The 17076-nt window shown below is 45.3% G+C and overlaps 1 protein-coding gene across 5 annotated transcripts in view; it reads right to left on the reverse strand.

The window, feature by feature from the left end:
- Nucleotides 1-288: 288 nt before the first annotated feature.
- The window catches only part of abcc9 (ATP-binding cassette, sub-family C (CFTR/MRP), member 9), a 38442-nt gene continuing 21654 nt past the window's right edge, over nt 289-17076 (reverse strand). For 3 of the 5 annotated variants that reach the window (XM_070991888.1, XM_070991887.1, XM_070991889.1), the window contains 21 exons: nt 16802-16886; nt 16589-16669; nt 15766-15903; nt 15524-15649; nt 15305-15404; nt 14966-15039; nt 14623-14850; nt 14371-14525; nt 14222-14291; nt 13993-14150; nt 13739-13831; nt 13083-13185; nt 12444-12557; nt 11953-12073; nt 10524-10654; nt 8950-9028; nt 6697-6805; nt 4838-4941; nt 4610-4743; nt 4445-4507; nt 3039-3236 (listed from right to left, as the gene is read on the reverse strand). In XM_070991888.1, coding sequence (XP_070847989.1) covers nt 3099-3236; nt 4445-4507; nt 4610-4743; nt 4838-4941; nt 6697-6805; nt 8950-9028; nt 10524-10654; nt 11953-12073; nt 12444-12557; nt 13083-13185; nt 13739-13831; nt 13993-14150; nt 14222-14291; nt 14371-14525; nt 14623-14850; nt 14966-15039; nt 15305-15404; nt 15524-15649; nt 15766-15903; nt 16589-16669; nt 16802-16886 — 2404 coding nt within the window. In that variant the 3' untranslated portion in view covers nt 3039-3098. Of the gene's footprint in view, nt 3237-3711; nt 3990-4444; nt 4508-4609; nt 4744-4837; nt 4942-6696; nt 6806-8949; nt 9029-10523; nt 10655-11952; nt 12074-12443; nt 12558-13082; nt 13186-13738; nt 13832-13992; nt 14151-14221; nt 14292-14370; nt 14526-14622; nt 14851-14965; nt 15040-15304; nt 15405-15523; nt 15650-15765; nt 15904-16588; nt 16670-16801; nt 16887-17076 lie in introns of all 5 variants that reach the window. The other 2 variants (XR_011603519.1, XR_011603520.1) reach the window with 2 other exon arrangements.

Genomic DNA, 17076 nt, shown 5'->3' on the forward strand with positions numbered 1-17076 from the left:
GTAAATGATAAATAAAAGCTTAAATGAAGATAATTTTCCGATTCAACTGTGTGAGAACAAGAAATAAACCACATCTTTAAAGAGTAAACAGTTTGTGTTTAGGATGCAATATTCATTCATTCGTATAAAAGCTTTTTTTTTTTTTTTTTTACACATTGGTTGATATAAATTGGAGTTTTTGACTGCAATAAACTGAACTAAGGGCTAGAAATGGGACACTTGGTCACCAGGGGGCGCCATTTAGCAACATATTGTGAGCGTTTGCTGCAAGATTACGAAGAGAAAAGGCTCAATTCACCCCAAACCATTTTATTATTATTTCAAGTGTAAAAAAAAGAAAGAAAGAGGCACACATAATAACACTTTGCTATATACGTTTAAAAATCCTTGGATATACAGAATGTACACGTACATACATGAAGAATAAAAAACATAAGAACCTGTATTTGTATAAATGACATCTGGGATTTAAGTTCTGTAACAGTCAAATGTGCATTCAGAAAACTGTAGATACTGTGTACTGTCCACTGTGTGGTACATGCAAAGGTACTGTGGGTACACGGACCGTCATGAAGCCACGATGGGCTGAAAAACGACATTCAGTCTCTTTACTTTGTTTGTTCCCCAAAACTAAAGCTGAGAGAAGAAAACCAGCACAAACACAGAAAGACTGAAACCAGAGTCCTGCTTTTAAATCTGTCCTCTCTTTGTCCTCAAGCACTCGCGTTTCCATCTTTTGTCTCACAGATAAACGAATTTAGAAGGCAGCAGTTTGCAGGTTCTGGCTGGTGAGCACGCACACACACACACACACACAGGAAACACAAAAGATTTATGGAACGTACTTGTGGCCCGGACAAAAAAAAAAGGAGCTGAATCAGGATCAAAGAAGAAGAAGGAGATGAAGGAGGAAGAGCAGAGACAAAGACGAGCGAGAGAAAAAGAAAAGGACACGTCAGAGTTAAAGATCCAAGTTTAAGAAGTAAGATAAAGAAAAAAACATTCCTGCAATAGAATCTGTTTGGCTTTTAGTCCTTAAAGAACGAGGTCATTTTAAAAGCTCATCAAAAAGCAAAGTAAATATAAAAGAGGACAACAACACAAAGGGACAAGAAGACCAGTCCCACAGAGACGGGACGGGGATTCTAGAAAAGACCAAAGTTTGTACCAACGTGTTGAAATTTAAAATGTAATGAAAACTTTGGCGAAGTGTTGGTTTGTTTTCCATTTACACCAATGTGATGGAAAAAAACAGATTCTGCAATTATGAGAAATCTTCTCGATAGGTCTCAAAATAATGACCTAAAACATCAAAATTATGTCTAAAAATGTCAATGGCATAAATAATAACCATTGTGAGAAAGTTTCTCGTTTTGTGATAATGAATCGTTACTTTGAGAAAGTTTTTGCATTATAATGACTTACAGGATCTTTTTTCCATCACATTGGCGGGAATGGGCTTCCATAGGTTTGCTGGCTGCTAAAGGGGAATACAAACCAGTCTGGTGCAAACTCCAGCAGAGACTCACTGACTCTTTATAAAACCTCTAACTGGGAATAAAACATTGTTACATAATAATCTTACCTGCAAAACTAGCAACATAGTTATTTTTACAATTCTGGATTAAACAAGCGATACAATGTGTTTATTGGTGAGCTTCACAGGTGCTGGTAGGTGAAGTCTGTTACCTTTGACAGAGCCAGGCTAGCTGTTTCCCTTTGTATCCAGCCTTTGTGCTAAGCTAAGCTAAGCTAATCAGGAAAAAAGTGGAAATAACCACTTTTATGTTCATACTGATGAGATTATAATCCAGAGTTATGGAAGTAAAAATGCTGTTTGCATAGACAACGTGGCGTCAATCCTCTCAGCATAAAAACTTTCCACTGGAACTCTTCAGAACCTTAAAAATCACCACCAGTCCTCAAAGACCGTTAAACATCTGTGGAATTAATGGAGCTCACGTTGGGTTTCTACCGTCCCCGAGGATAATACGTTCAGCAAAGCATGACTGCAGACAGACAGCGGGTTCGCCGGCTTCAGCCTGAGCCGCGACACCCTACAGTGTTTGTACTAGTGTAGAAATACAACCGATAGAAGAGAGCTGAGGTGGAAGCAGACCAGAAACAAACAAAATAATCCTGTTTAGTCTAAATACTAAATCACCAAAATATAATCTGAAGTGTGGTTGAATTCGTGAAACAGCTGAAACAAATGCAAGTGCTCCACCGGTGGCCAAAATAATGGAAACCATTAAAAACCATGGTTGTGGGCAGTAAAGCTGTGAAGCTTATTATATGTCTGAGTACAGGAGGTTGTATTAAACCACCACGTTTTAAAGGACCTTTCAAATCTCTGTGAAGGACAAACGAAGCCGGTACGAACGAGCTCTTTATGGATTTGTTTCTGGTGTATTTCCACCTTCTTTCCACCAAAGATGCCGCCTGCTCCACACACTGCTCATGCTCCCTTTGTTCTCTGAGGTTTGCTCACATCACACGGCACTGAAGTCTGGATCGACCTCCTGGTGGAAGCTCCCCGTCAGGTCTGGACACTGTGAGGTCTGAAGCCTCCTTTTTGGTGCCACAGTTGCAGAAATGTCTCAAAAAAAGGCAGCAAATCCTTTGATGTTGATTTCCTGTGTCACTCTTCTTCTTCAGTCCTCATCCTGGAAAAACGTCTTATTAACAGCAAAGGCAGCGTCAGTTCTATCAGTTCTACTTCTATCTCAGAACTTCACATAAACATGGAGCACAAACTACACCAGAGTCTAAAACCTTAAATCCTTTAGTGAGACAGTCTGCGCTGACACTGAAAAGGCCTTCAAACACAGGCTCCTCCCTCACCTGCTGCTGCATAATACAGGTGCTGCAGAGTAATAAAACTGATACATGCTGTGCAGAAAATAAATGTAAGAGATATTCTGATAATTAAAGACTTAAAACGAGGTTCAGCTCAAGAACAATTCTGCAGATTAAATGACCAAGTTCAGAGACGCAGCGAGTCGAAGCTCAGCGACTCAATCACTGTGTCGTGTCGTGTCGTCGGCCTGTTGACCGATCAGTCCGTCAGCTGTCGATCAGCTGCTGATTGGCTGTGTCTACATGTCGGCTTTGACGAACGAAGCAAACATCCCGTCCTCCTGCTCCAGAAGAGTCTCGGGTTTGTCGTACTCCAGAATGTTCCCTCGCTTCATCACAATGACCAGATCAGCTGTGAGGATGGTGTGGACACGGTGCTGCAAACACAAGGCCACAGTTACACTCTGGTCATGTTCAGTAGTAATTTATAAGATTCTTTACAATTAAAAACTAAAATGGAGCCATGTGAGATCCAGATGTATCCAGATCAAACACATTGACGGGATATCTGTTTCTTTGAAGATGATGTTGCTCTTTCTGCTACATGACTCCACCCATCCATCATTGGCCTGGATCTCTCCCTCATCCTCTCATCCCTCACCCTCCATCCCTCTCTCCCCTTCATCCTGCCTTTCCTTCGTCCCTCGACCCTCTCCTCCATCCATAATACCCATTAAACCATTATAAATCTGCATCTTATCGCCACAGACTTTGTTAGTGAATTTAAAGGTAGTTTTACAAACTCTAATTGAACTGAAGGATGTTTGAATTCTTGCAGAGTGTGGCACAACTGCACTTCATGTACACAAAATATCTAGAAAAGAGCATGCAGTCATTTGTTTTGATACCAACCAGGCTGTCAGTGGCAGTAAGGATTCAGCAGACCCAGACTCAGCCAGGAAAAGGAGGAAAAAACAGAAACAGGTGGAAGATTGGCAGGAAAAGACAGAAGAGAGTCGGTCAGAGCCGAGGCGGTCTGTGCTGATCCAGGTCTACTTGTGAGTCCTCACTAGCACACTGAAGAGGCTCTCCTCCTGTGCTAGCAGGTTGGGACCCGAGTCGCTTTCCACCAAGATCCCTGAGGAGAAGACCAACACCTGCTCGGCATCCAAGATGGAGGACACTCGGTGCTGGCGGCAGGACGAAGGGACAGAGAGGAGGACGGGATGGAAGAAGAGGAGGAGGAAGGGTGGGTGAAGGAGGAGAAGAAAGTAAGGAGGAAGAGAAAACAGAGGACGAGACGAATCACAGAGAGAATGAAGTCAGAAAAGGAAAGCAGATAAGAGGACTGACGCCACATTAAAGATGCTGAGTGCATCTGGAGTATTAAATATAATAAAGTGTGGAAAAACAGTTAGTGTGGAAAAAGGAAAAGGTGCACAAAAGGATGCATAAAGCATCCTGAAGGAAGATCGAATAGATGCACATGAAGCTCAAAGACAAAGAGCCACATGTCTGCATCTATGAGCACGGAGCAAACCCAGAACCTCGACTCGCTGCAGGGCAGGAATCTGCTGATTCTGGTTCAGCTTTGTGTCCCTTTGCTTCACTTTTAACAAGAAAACCAACAGACTGAAGGACTCACTGCGATCGTGACGACTGTTCTGTCTGCAAATGCAGTCATCACAACTTTCTGTAAGATGTTCTCCTGCAAGGAAGAAAAGAAGAGAAATGTGAGTATGAAGCGGTGCAGTCTATCGCCTGGCCTCGCTGAGAACTGATCCGGTATCACACACACAAGCACACACACCGTGGCCATGTCTATCGACGCCGTGGCTTCGTCCATGATGAGGATGCTGCTCTTTCTGACGAAGGCTCGGGCCAAACAGAAGAGCTGCCTCTGACCGACGCTGAAGTTCTCTCCACCTTCTGTCACCACCGCGTCTGCAACCACAAGCATCCGATCACTAATCAATGCATCCTGCAGGGCTTCAAAGCTGACTCCAGCTGCAGTGAAACCACATGTTTATTTCAGTACCCAGTCCTCCAGGCAGTGCCTTCACCATGTTCTTCAACTGAGCAATCTCTAGTGCCTCCCAGAGTCGATCATCGGTGCACGTCCTCTCTGGATCCAGATTAAACCTGCAGCAAGAGGACACGGTTCACACTGAGCTGATGCTGAACAGGTGCATCTACCTGTCGCTGCGCAGTCACAGAGGCGGAGTAACAGAGAGTGCAGTGTGAGCTGCAGAGGCTAAAATAGGAATAAAAAAGCACAGAGTTTGGTGCGATCCTGGACGGAGTCTACAGAGGGAGGTGGTCTATTTACTGGCACGTCTCCCGAGAAAAGACACTAAATGATGCAAATTTACCTACCTGACATTGAAAATTAGGAGGAAAATATTGCAAAAATATCTAAAATATTAGACTAAAAACAGGGATCCTGCACAGGAGTGCGTGTGAGTCTTTGTCATACAGTAAGGTGCTAATGCTAACGCTAAAATCACAAACTTCAGACGCGATCAGGATGTTGTGTGTGTGTGAGCAAGAACATAAGGACAAAATCTAAGACAGCGGTGTGAAGCAGTCACTGTCGAACGTTCACCCCAAGAGCCGGTGGAAAAAAGACACACACACTCTCACACACACGCACGCACAATTATGGAGAGTGCCTTATCTGTCCAAACAAACAGCACATGCTCTTTGTCTTTTATAACAAACACAGAGTCACACTGTCCTCCACTAACACAAACACACCGAGGCCGTGAGTGTGTGTGACAGAGGCCGAGGCGAGACAGAAGAGGACGCAGGGTCCTTCATCTCTCCGGCGACCTCCTCGGTCCGTGACGTCCGTGACAAAAGTCAGATTAGGTCCGAGCCAGAGTTCCCACTGTGTTTTCAACGGCTCACCCCGCAGCTGGGCCGCCGTGTGGTCATGTGACCAAACTCTCCCAGGACGCAAAAACACGCTAATATTACTGACTCATCCACTCATGATGTGGTGTCAGCGCTGTATTTTCAAAATATGAGCGTCGTTAATCCAACAGTGTGACACCCAGCTGTGGTTCTGATGTCACTTCCTGTCTTCCCATTGATGCACCAGCGTTTGTGACTCCACACGATCTTTTGTGATCTCTCTTCAAATGTCTTCTTTCCAACCTTTTAGCTTTGATTTCTGCTGGTCAAAACTAACTGTTCTTGTTGACTTTGTGACGTTTAAAGAAATCTGGAAACCTGGCAGCTGTCGGCAGCTGTGACCGCGAGATTCCACCGCGGCGTTGAGTCTACGATGCATTTTTTTCCATCCTGGCTTTTTGAGATTTTGCTGATTTGGTCATTTTTCCTCAATATCTGTGCTTCTGCCATAAATCAGCAGTTAAATGGTTTCTTTTCTGGATCTGTTTTAAATGTGTTTATCGTTGATGTACGATCCTGAGTCTGCACGGGGCGTTTTATTTTGAAAATACAGCAGATTCTCTGCAACTTGTGTGTGACTTCCTGTCTCGCTCACACTGTACATTGGAAAGGTGAAAGGTTTGCAGTTTTTTCAGGTAACTCAGCTTTTATCTGAAGCTGCTGCACAGGTGAGAAGTGGAAGACGTTTTTATCACTTCAACAAATAATTACCTGTATTATCGATGATCAGCTGATAGTTCAAATTACATTTTAGGAGGCTGAGCCAGCGAATGTTTGCCATTTTTAACTGAAAGATGACTGAAACGATGAAGCGTGAAGATCGGCAGCGGGGATCTTAATACTCTAACCACCTCATTCATGAAAGAAATAGAAAACAGACTGTGGTTCAGTAGAAAAGTAGAACATTTACTGACACACCAAAGGTTCGCGTTTAGTCCAGCGTGGTTGACGAGAACAATTCAAAATAAAGTGTTTGCTTACCGTATTGATCCACTAAATAACACAGGATCCTGGAGGATGATGGAGAGCCGTGACCTGAGCGTCTGCAGAGGAAGTTTACAGATGTCGATCCCGTCGATGACGATCTTTCCTGCAAATACGCAAACACACGCTCACATCTCGAACCGGAGGAGGAGCAAACTCAGCTTCATAAACATTATTTCAGATATGACAGCACTTAATAGAACAGTAATCAGAACGTTAGAAAATAATAGAGCTGACTGACACGACCTCGTTGCTTCTGATTGGATAAATCTATCGCCTATTGGTCGAATCTATCGCTGGTTCTTGGAACAGTTTCCCTCTTCTTATTCTTCTGATCGGACCTGATTGTCCAAAACCCAAAAATATTCAGTTTGTCAGCGAATAATATTAAAATTTTCAGTATAAATGATAAACAATAGAAATATATAATATAAAAACTGTTGATTTACTATTAAAGCACAAACTTAAGCTCGTTCAGGATAATTCTGTTTCCTCAGTCGAGTCGAGTGTTAAAGTGTGTTTCTTCTGTTCAGCTCGGTCAGGAGAGTCGTCACGAGGACGCCGCCGCTCTGCTTTTATTCCACTGCTTTATAAGGAAATGCTGCTGTCACACACGTCTCACTTCACTGTTAAATGAAAGCTCTGCCCAGCTGTGTGTGTGTGTGTGTGTGTGTGTGTGTGTGCGCGTGTGGAAAGAGTGACTGTGTAATCTCATCTTTGTCTGAATAATCTGTCCAGCAGCCGTCATCTCCATCCAGACTGAAAACAGAATTATGCGATAGCGCTTTGAAAACCCTTTAAATAAAAGAGACAGTTTAAAGAGTTTAAGGCCGCCGTCTCGAAGACAAATCACCGAGAGCCTGGAAACGGCGTCTTCAGTTCTGTCCTTATTTCAGTCCTCTGACTGAAGAGGCCACTTCACGTCCTTTTGTCCGGAATTTAGTAGAAAGACGTTCAGGTTCTCGCTCACAAAGACCTGCAGGAGTGTTTAGAAAGAGCTGAGACGACAGGAGGAGGTTTAAATAAACGCCTCGCCAACGTAAACACACGGCGACGCTACAGCGTTTACAGGCGACGTCTTTTCAATCCAGAGGACCAATTAGCCTCCAGTGGAGCTTTAGTTTAACCCGAACCCATGAGGATATCTGTGTTTACGTCGTCTCAGCTGTTAAATCACCTCAGCTGTTTGGGTTTAGTCTGCGTGTGTTCGAGTGAATTTAATGGTTTAATGATTTAAGACGACCTGCTCCGGCGCACTGACGCCTCTTTGGCTCCTTTAACGATGAAGCCATCGTTCTGTTAGACCGCCGCTAACAGCGCTAATTCGTCTCTCTTCCCGCCCCGTATGTGGCTCTCAGCTCCAAGCCCATTGGTTCCTACAGAAGCTGCAAATCTTTAAAAACAACTCAAAAATTTTATTTCTTAAACGGGCTTGTTAATTAATCTCCTACAACAGCTGCTCGCTGCAGGTTTTAGCATTTGTTGGGGACTATTTTCAGCGGCGGATTAACCCACATTCGCCTGTTTTTGATACGCCGCTCCATCTAGTATATTTGCTTCGAAGATGGTTTCACAAGTCAGAAAAAATAACCTGTCTGAGTGTCAGAAATTAGTTTTTTTTCTGGAGTTGCATTAATAATCTTGCTGTAGCAGCTAGTTTAACGCGTTTGGATCATTTAATCACAGCCGTGGACTAACAGGGAGCAGATGTACAGTTTGGTTTACAGACTGAGGCGGGTCATGATTACCACTTCAGGGAGGAACCGTAAACTCAAAGCGTGATAAGTTTGAAGGAGCTGCAGGCAGCAGGGATGAAAAACACGAGCATTGTTTGACCCTTCATGATGCCGGAGTATCTTCACTCTAAATATTTCTGTCTCATCCAGTCGGCACTCTTAGTACTGCTGTTTCTAAAAATAGGAGAGCTCCTCCTCCCTGCAGAGATTTAACATTTTTCTTTCACAAACCAGCCAATTTTCTGCCAGATTTTCCTTTTTTTAAATAATTTTTTTGGCCACCTTGCCTTCATCAGACAGCAGAGTCTAACAGAGCCAGGTACATGGCGTGCAGCTTTGACTACTTTACGACCAGGACACCTTAAAAAGCTCAACGACTGCCTCAGCTGAACTCACGTACATGAACTTTAAGAGGAAAAACTTTTATTCTAACTTTCATTCCCCAGTTTTTGCATTTTCTTACAGTAACACTCAGAGTTAGCTTCTCCTGATCATCACGTCTCTGCAGGCTCACCTTCAAAAATGTCCACCATGTTGAAAAAGGCCAACGACAGAGAGGACTTCCCGCTGCCCGTGCGACCGCAGATTCCCACCTAACAGGAAGAGGAGAGACGGCCAATGAGCTTCGCTGTGACACTGCGGCGAGACATCAGACACCTGTGTGGTAACAGAGCGGCGGCTGCGTGCTGAGCGTGGACAAGCTTTGGTCTCAAAGTGTCAGATGGCGGTTTATTGGAGGCACATGGCTGTGACTTCAAAGGAAACGTCCACCGTCTTCTCATTAGCCTCCGACGCTCCAGCCTGCACTTGTTAGACAATATTAACGACGTTATGACGCTCAAACCCCGGTGAGACACTTTTCTCAAAGTTCAGAAGACAAAGAAGTGAGTTGATTGAGATGCTTTCTATTAAAAAAAACACCTCACAATAATGTTAATTTATGATTGTGGGAACATTTTGTATTCAAATGTTCCTCATCTACAGCTGACGCAGTGGAGAAAGTCATATTTAACTTCACTGAAGCTCCTTCAGGCCTCCCGAGTCGCGCTTGGTGAATCCGTCTCACCTCCTCCTGTCCCTCGTCTCCTGGCTCTCTGTTGAACATTCCTCTCTGCTTGTGGACACGTCACCACTGTGTTATTTCAGTGTGATGTGAGGTCCTTCTTTCCCAGCAGCACCGTGTGAATTACCTGCCATCTATAACTGCTTCAGCACGTGGATTCACGCAGTTCTGCTCCGGCTGTTGTGAAACGGGCTGCGGTCTTATCTTTAGCCGAAGCCACCAGACTCCATTGACAGAAACTAAATAAAAATCACCAAAACCATCTCGATTCATCTTTTCATTGTTCCAACACAATGAATGCTTTCATTCAGAGAGTTAAATGTGAGAATATTCTGGCTTTACATGCTGGTTCTCACGCTGCCTCTCTGATGCTCGACCTCGCTGCTCTTCTGATATTTTCACATCTAACTCTGTGAATTAATGACTTTTTGGACCAAACCACAGCTGGTGGGGATTGTTGGGAGACTAACCAAGACGGTTTTGATGTGTTTTTTTCTGTTTCTGTTGAGTTTGAATGAAGTGTGTGTCGTGATGATCTGTGAGGTAAAATGACTGCTTTTGTCGATGGAGTCTGGTGGCTATGAGGAGGCGTGTAGGGATCCTTTCCAAAATGTTTTCAGACATTTAGAATAACAATCTGAGCCTGTCAGCTGAAAAAAACGAACATTTTCAGTGGATGTACACTGACGGTGAGCAATTCATAGCGCTCTCTCTCAATACTGGACCAGTTTTTGACACAAAAACACGTGAAGACAGAGTCCAGGTCTTCATCAGTTCTGTACTTTTCAGCAAATGACAGACCGATACTTTGGGACATTGTCCTGTTTTGGGGTTTTTAAATCTACTTATATTGCCAATACATGCTAATCAGAGGAGGTTAAACCTTATACTATCATTACCCTATGTTGAAGAAATTAATTACATAATAAACTCTGAATATCACAAACTGTCATTACCTGCCTCTCTGGGTCACTGTAGGTGTATCTGTCGCACACACACTCTCTTCACAGCTTCCTGTTAATTACCTTCTGGCCCGGCTCGATGTACGCGTTGACGTGTTTGAGCACTGGCTTCAGCATGGGGTCGTAGCGCACACACAGGTCCTGGATCTTGATCTCACCTTCCTGGGGCCAGTTCTCGGGCACCTGAGAGGTGTCTGGAGGGGGAGAATCACAGGGGGGTTCATTTCTCTCCGTCTGCTGATCCCGAACAACACTGGAAAATGTCGTCTTTGGTTTAAGACACAGCAGCATCGACGATGCAACGGTGAGTCCTGCTGCCCTGCAACTCAGCGTAAAAGATAGAAAAATGACTAAAACGTAGTGATTTAGATGAAGATGGAGGACTTGAAAGAGACAAAAAAGATCAAAGTCCATAAAACTAAGAGGCGACAGTCATGCTAGCAGCTCAGCACAGCTTGGCTAAATGCTAAAGTAAGCATGCTAACATGCTAATTAGGAAGTTTACCATCCTGAGGGGGTCATGAGCGTCCGAACCAAGTTTCATGAAAGTCGATCTACAGTTTTTGACATATTTCGCTCTGGATCCTCCACTTCCCATCATGCAGCTGGGCAGCTGCTCCATGCCGGGAAAAATGCCTCAAAGCTTCCAGTCTGTGATGCAGGCTTCCTATTAAAACTGTGCAATCTCCAAACTCAAGTGGAACTCCCTGCAGAGCCGCAGCAGAGGGTTTCCAGCTGTTCTCGAGGCAGATTAGAGCGAAAGCTGCGCAGAAACATTAATGCTTGTGTACCACATCATTCACATTGTCGCACTGACAAGATAAGACGTTCAGCGCTCTGCTGCAGGCCTGTTCGGCTCCTTCCTCCTTCACTTTGGTGCTTTTATCAATTCGCTGGAAGCTTCCATGACGTCAGAGAAGAAGAATCTTTTTGTTTTCTGTCACTCGGGTTTCGGGATAATTTTATGGTTTCGTGGGTCATTTAGTGAAAAGTTATTGAGACAAATGATCCTTATGTGAGACGCAGGGATGGAAAACCTGATCCCTCCTTTTCTCATATTTCAACAGAGTCTAGAAGAAATCTTTTATTTATCTTTTCTTTCTTGGTTTCTTTTCAGCTTCTTTGTTATTTCCAGCCATCCTTCAAGTTCAGGAATTGTTTTTGCTGTGTTTCCAGAAATAGCTGTTCTGTCCTTTGGCAGATTCTGAGAATTTTCCTTTTTTGTTCAAGGTTTGGTTGGACTTGATTTGGCTTTGTTCGATGTTCGTAATCTCGCTGGCACCGCCATTAAATAATGAAAAGTCTTGATGATGTGTTACTGGGAAAAAGCTCCAGCAGCATTTGTATTTCACCACAGCACATCCCATAAACCCCAAAGAGCTGGTTCACGTTAAATCATGTCAAAGACGTCACAAAGGGAGTTTCCTGAAGCTGGATCGGGTTCGTCTGAGATCAGGTCAGGTGTGTGTGATCTGTGTCAGGACTCTGTTACCTATAGATCCCTCGTAGTTCTCCGACTCTGTGCCGAGGAAGCTGTTGACCTTCTTCACAGCTGCCATCTGGACCTCCAGGTCTGCCAGGTTCCTCACAACCCAGTTCAGGTAGTTGGTGACCTGCACAAAGAGACGGGATCGTGTTTCCACTGTGAAGATAATGATCGTGTCTACAGAGTGAAGGACTGTTATTTAAGATCTTAAAAGCACATTTTGACAAAGGTCTCCTTCCAGGACAGGACCTGTCGAGCTTTGATGGTGTTTATTCACACAAACCTGCAGCAGGAACAGTGAGGATATTCTGTCTGTTTGTTTAGGAGCCTCTTCTACCACTAGGCTGCACTGGCACGTTACACAACAGCTAACGCAATGCAAGCGTAAGCTCCAAAGCTGCACAGCTGAAGTGACAGTCGGTACTTCTGATGACAGAGCGTTTGTCTGGTTCAGAAGAAAGGCGCTTCAGTGAGTGGGCAGACTGAGGAGAACTCACAGTGAGGGCGTACGTGAGGCCGAGGCCCACCAGGCCTCCTGAAGGCAGACCGTAGTGTAAGCTCCATATGGAGGCTCCCGCTGCTGTCAGCACGATCACGGCGCCGAGGTAGTCCTGCACAGAGAGGAAGAAGAGAAGAAGAAAGGCTTCATCACAGATCGCTCGAAATCAAAGTCTGCACCGTAAACCTGCTGTCGTCAATGCTAATGTCTGCTCACATTTTCCATTTCGTGTGGTGCAGTTTTTAAGCTTTATCATCCATACTGGCAACAAAGTACAAAGTCTTTTTATAATCTGTACATAAAGTACATATACATAGCTGACTCTTTTCTGTATCCTGTGTACTTTTCATCTGGACCCCTCTGTGCTGGCTGTAATGACTTAATCTCCCCAGTGTGGGACCAATAAAGTCTTATCTTATCTTAAAGTGCAGGAAGGGCAAAAAGAGCTGCAGCAACATAACAGTTAAGCATGAATTTTCCTTCTTTTATCCATTAATTTCTACATTTTTGGGGCATATTTTTGCCCATCCAAACACATCATAACTTCCTATCTCTCTCTTGTATAGAACATTTTATATGGCAAGCATAAACTCAATGTGCTCATCAGGACAACGGGACTACGTGAGACAAGACCCACCGTTCGGACCTCCAGCCAGCGGTTGGCCGCAGACAGGAACAGGTAGGCCGTGTTATTGGTGTCCGTCAGCTCCAGCATGCGCTGTTTGAAACGAGCCTCGTGCCTGAAACAAACATTTACACACATGTGAGACACACACACCCCCGCTGTCCCCTGTGAATGTCGTCACGGTGTTTGTTCTCCAGAAGGAGGAAATGTCAGTAAACAAATGTTCAAATAAAGGAATACATTAGTTTACTGCTGAGTTTATATCAGATCTCAAGGTTTTATCATCATCTGCGTTCAGCAGTAAATCCCTGCCATCGAAACCAGACTTGGTTTGGAGGCAGACCAGCAGATAATGATAATGGGAACTGTCCAATGATTGCCAAGAATCTGTCGCAGCACCAGATTCACTGTTTCTGTGTGTGCGTGCATCTCAGTGTTTGTATATTTGTGTGTGCGCGAGGAAGAGGGAGTCCTCAGGGAGGACAGGAGAAAAAAAGCGTGAGAGCTGTTTAATGTTGGATTATACCGACGATGGGAAAGAGGGTGAGGACAGAAATACAAGAAGAAACTGCTGAGCTTCCACCGACGGAGCTGCAACTGCAACGCGAGCCGCAACCAGAGAAAAACCGCAACAGACGAGCTGTTAATGACGCAGCGGTGCTTCGTACCTGAATGCTCTTATAGTGGTGAGGCCTTCAGCGGTCTCTGAGAAGTGACAGAGCAGAGGAAGCTGTGTGGAGTCGTCGAGGTCCTGGAGGTCCCTGAGACAGACGCAATGTGCAGTTTATACGCAGTTTCTTATCAATAAATGTCTGTTTTACACACCCAGTGATAACTGCCTACTATACTCCCCGTCTACAAACAAGTCTTTATTTTTGGTGCATTCTGGAGAATACAAGGACTTTCTACACTGCGGACTCACTTGGAGGCCACCCGGAAGTACTTCTGGATGAAGTAGAAGGCCACCGCCAGGGGGATCAAGGCGATGAGGAAAGCTGGAGTGATGGAAGAAATGACCCCGATGGCGGACAAACAGAGCAATGTGGATCTGGTCAAAGACTCCAGCGTGGGAGGGATGTGCTGCGAGAAGAAGAGATGATGAAGTGAGGGTGGATTCGGATTTGGATCAGCTTGCAGAGACGCTTGCTCACCTGGTCTATGATGTTGGTGTCAGCTGAGAACCTGTTGAGGATCTGCCCCAGCGGAGTGATGTCAAAGAACCTGAGGAGAAAGAAACGCATGAAATAACACCCAGAGCACACATTATGGATGGACCACGCAGGTGTGTGCGTCTGTGCACCTGATGGGGGCGTGGATGATCTTGTTGAGCAGGTTGTGGTGCAGGTTGGTGGCTGCAGAAAGACCCAGAAACTCCACCGTTAGAGAGGTGATGAGGCAGAGCGTGATGCCGGCCGCACACAGGATGATGAACACTGGCAGATAGTACGAGTCCTGCTGTGGGTCAAACAATGGAGATAATCCAACATGGTAACATTTCCTATTCATTTCCAACAACTTTCAATCCAAAAAACCCTGGTGGGAACTCGTATACCTCCGCCTCCACAGCACCAGGTGGGGGCAGGGTGGCGTTAGCGCCGTGAGCCAGGCCGGTTCCATTGGACGCGTTTGTTCCTGCTCCGGTGCTCTGATTGGTCTTGGAGGAAGTCCAGATGGCCAACCAGTAGTCAATGGCAACAATGACGGAGTGCTTGAGAAGCTTGGAGGACACCATCAGGAAGACCATGAAGAAGCCACCAGAGGACAGGTAACACCAGCACACCTGAGGAGATGAAGCAGCAGCAGGAGGATGACTGGATGGAAGCCGATGATGACGTTTTAACTGTCGTCTCTGCAGAGCAGCTCTGTGTTAAAAGGTCGTGTCATGGACGGATTACCCTCCACGGGATCTTTGATCCTCTGTTAGTGGTTGTGGACATGTTGTCGTCATCTTCCTCCTCCTCTTCTTCCTCTGAAAGGATGAAAATCAGGTATTTGATATGATATGAGTCAAATATGGCGGCAAAGAAGCTACAAACGGTAAAAATGCTTCACATGCATGTTCAACCTGAGACCTGAACAATCAGGACAGATTATTGTCTCTACTTCAGTATCTGACCAAATGTGAAATATGGACACAATCTGCCTTCTGGACTCTTATATGAGGTGGAAAAAAATCAGATTCTGTCAAGAAATTAGCCTCAAGGGACGACTTTGAGAAAGCGGTGAATCATCACCTTCGTCCTCATCGTCGATTTGGTTCTTGGCCTCTCTGGAGTAGAAAGCTCTCCTCAGAGTTTTCCTCTCTAGAGTTGTTTGACTGTCCTGCTGTATGTCCTACGTGGAGAGACACAATGGATTACAGCAGAAACATGAGAAACAGCTAACGCCGCGTGGCTAAAACACGCTGGTTATCTGCGGTTGCCAGATTCGGAGGAGACGCATCTTCATCCCACCTTCTCCAGCTCCTGGTCTTGTCTGTTCATCAGGGTCTTCCAGTGATCGTAAAGCTCAACGTCATGAGTCTGAATGTCCTTCAGGGTCCCCTCTCTCAGCACAGAGCCGTCCTTCATCGCTATGATCTGAATGAGACACACAGAGAAACACTGAAACACTGCGACAGACGTTCAGGTGAGGTGAGGCTTGATCGCTCGCCGAGTTCACTCGTGGTGATCCGTTATGAGCTCAGGCTTGTTACCCAGTCTGCGTGGATGAGGTACTGCAGCTTGTGGGTGACCAGGACCACAGTCCGCTTATCGTCCTGCAGAAACTTGAGGATTCCCTCCTGCATCAGGTGGTCACTGAGGTGGATGTCCAGCGCTGAGAAGGGATCGTCCTACGAGACAAATGAGACCATTTTTTCCCCTATTTTCCCACGCATGGCCAATAAAGCTGATTCTGATTCCGATCATTTGATTTCTTCTACTTATATTCACTCGATCTCACTTAAATCTTGTTGTTCTGTTACTGTTTGTCTTGCTGGGCGGGTCTCTGCCGTGGAGCGTGTGCTATATTGTGCTAATGCGTGTGATGACGCATATTTCAACCCTCAGATCAGATATGAGAAGTCCAAGCAGCTGCGCCTTCATCGTGAAACGGCGTTAATTTACGAAAACATTCCCTCCTCGTCGTACATTACGCAGCGTGATGGAGGTGTGATGGAATGCCACTGATGGCTGATACCATACGCTGATACGACCGAGCGAAGCTTGCGGTGGCAACAGGAAATCACGCAACTTCTCAGAAAGATAAACACACGAGTGAGGAAGAAGGGGACACCTCCTCATCCCAAAGGCCGGCGTGTAGCATGTGTTGAATGTATGCAGGCTGACGCTAACGCGGCGCAGAGAGGGTGTTGCTTCCTGCGGACGGTAATCGAATTCAGCTCTACACAATGAAAATGGAGTAATACAGAAAGCATTTTACATTCCAGTGTGTTCAGAAATAAGTAATTATAGAAAACTGATCTGAGTCCTTCCTGCATTAGAGAGGAAGCCTCTCGTGCGGACTGAAGAGCTCACCAGGAAGACGATGTTGGTGTTCTGGTAGAGAGCTCTGGCCACGCAGATTCTCTGTCTCTGACCTCCACTCAGGTTGATGCCCTGAATCACAGCAAGGCATGATGGGAAATGACAGCAGCACAGCACCAAACATTCATCAAACTGCCACTGGAAGATCACAAACGTCGCATCTTTGCAGAGTTATATTAAACAATAGATGAAACGCGTGCGTACCCTCTCTCCAATCTCAGTTTGGTCTCCGAACGGCAGCAGGTCGATGTCCGGCTGCAGAGAGCAGGCGTCAATCACCGCCTTGTACCTGAGAAACACAACATAAACGCCATCAGCAGGCGGATGTCAGACGAGAGGAGAGCTCAGCGTCCTCCTACCGCCACTGAAGGTGAAGCTTCTACGCCGTTTCGTGGTGTAAGACACGACATTTGCGCTCATGCCCACATTAAAAAGTGACAAAAAGGAGCCAAAAAGTGAAGAAATAAACACGAAACACT

Source organism: Chaetodon trifascialis, chromosome 22 (genome assembly GCF_039877785.1).
Source record: "Chaetodon trifascialis isolate fChaTrf1 chromosome 22, fChaTrf1.hap1, whole genome shotgun sequence".
NCBI lineage: Eukaryota > Metazoa > Chordata > Actinopteri > Chaetodontiformes > Chaetodontidae > Chaetodon > Chaetodon trifascialis.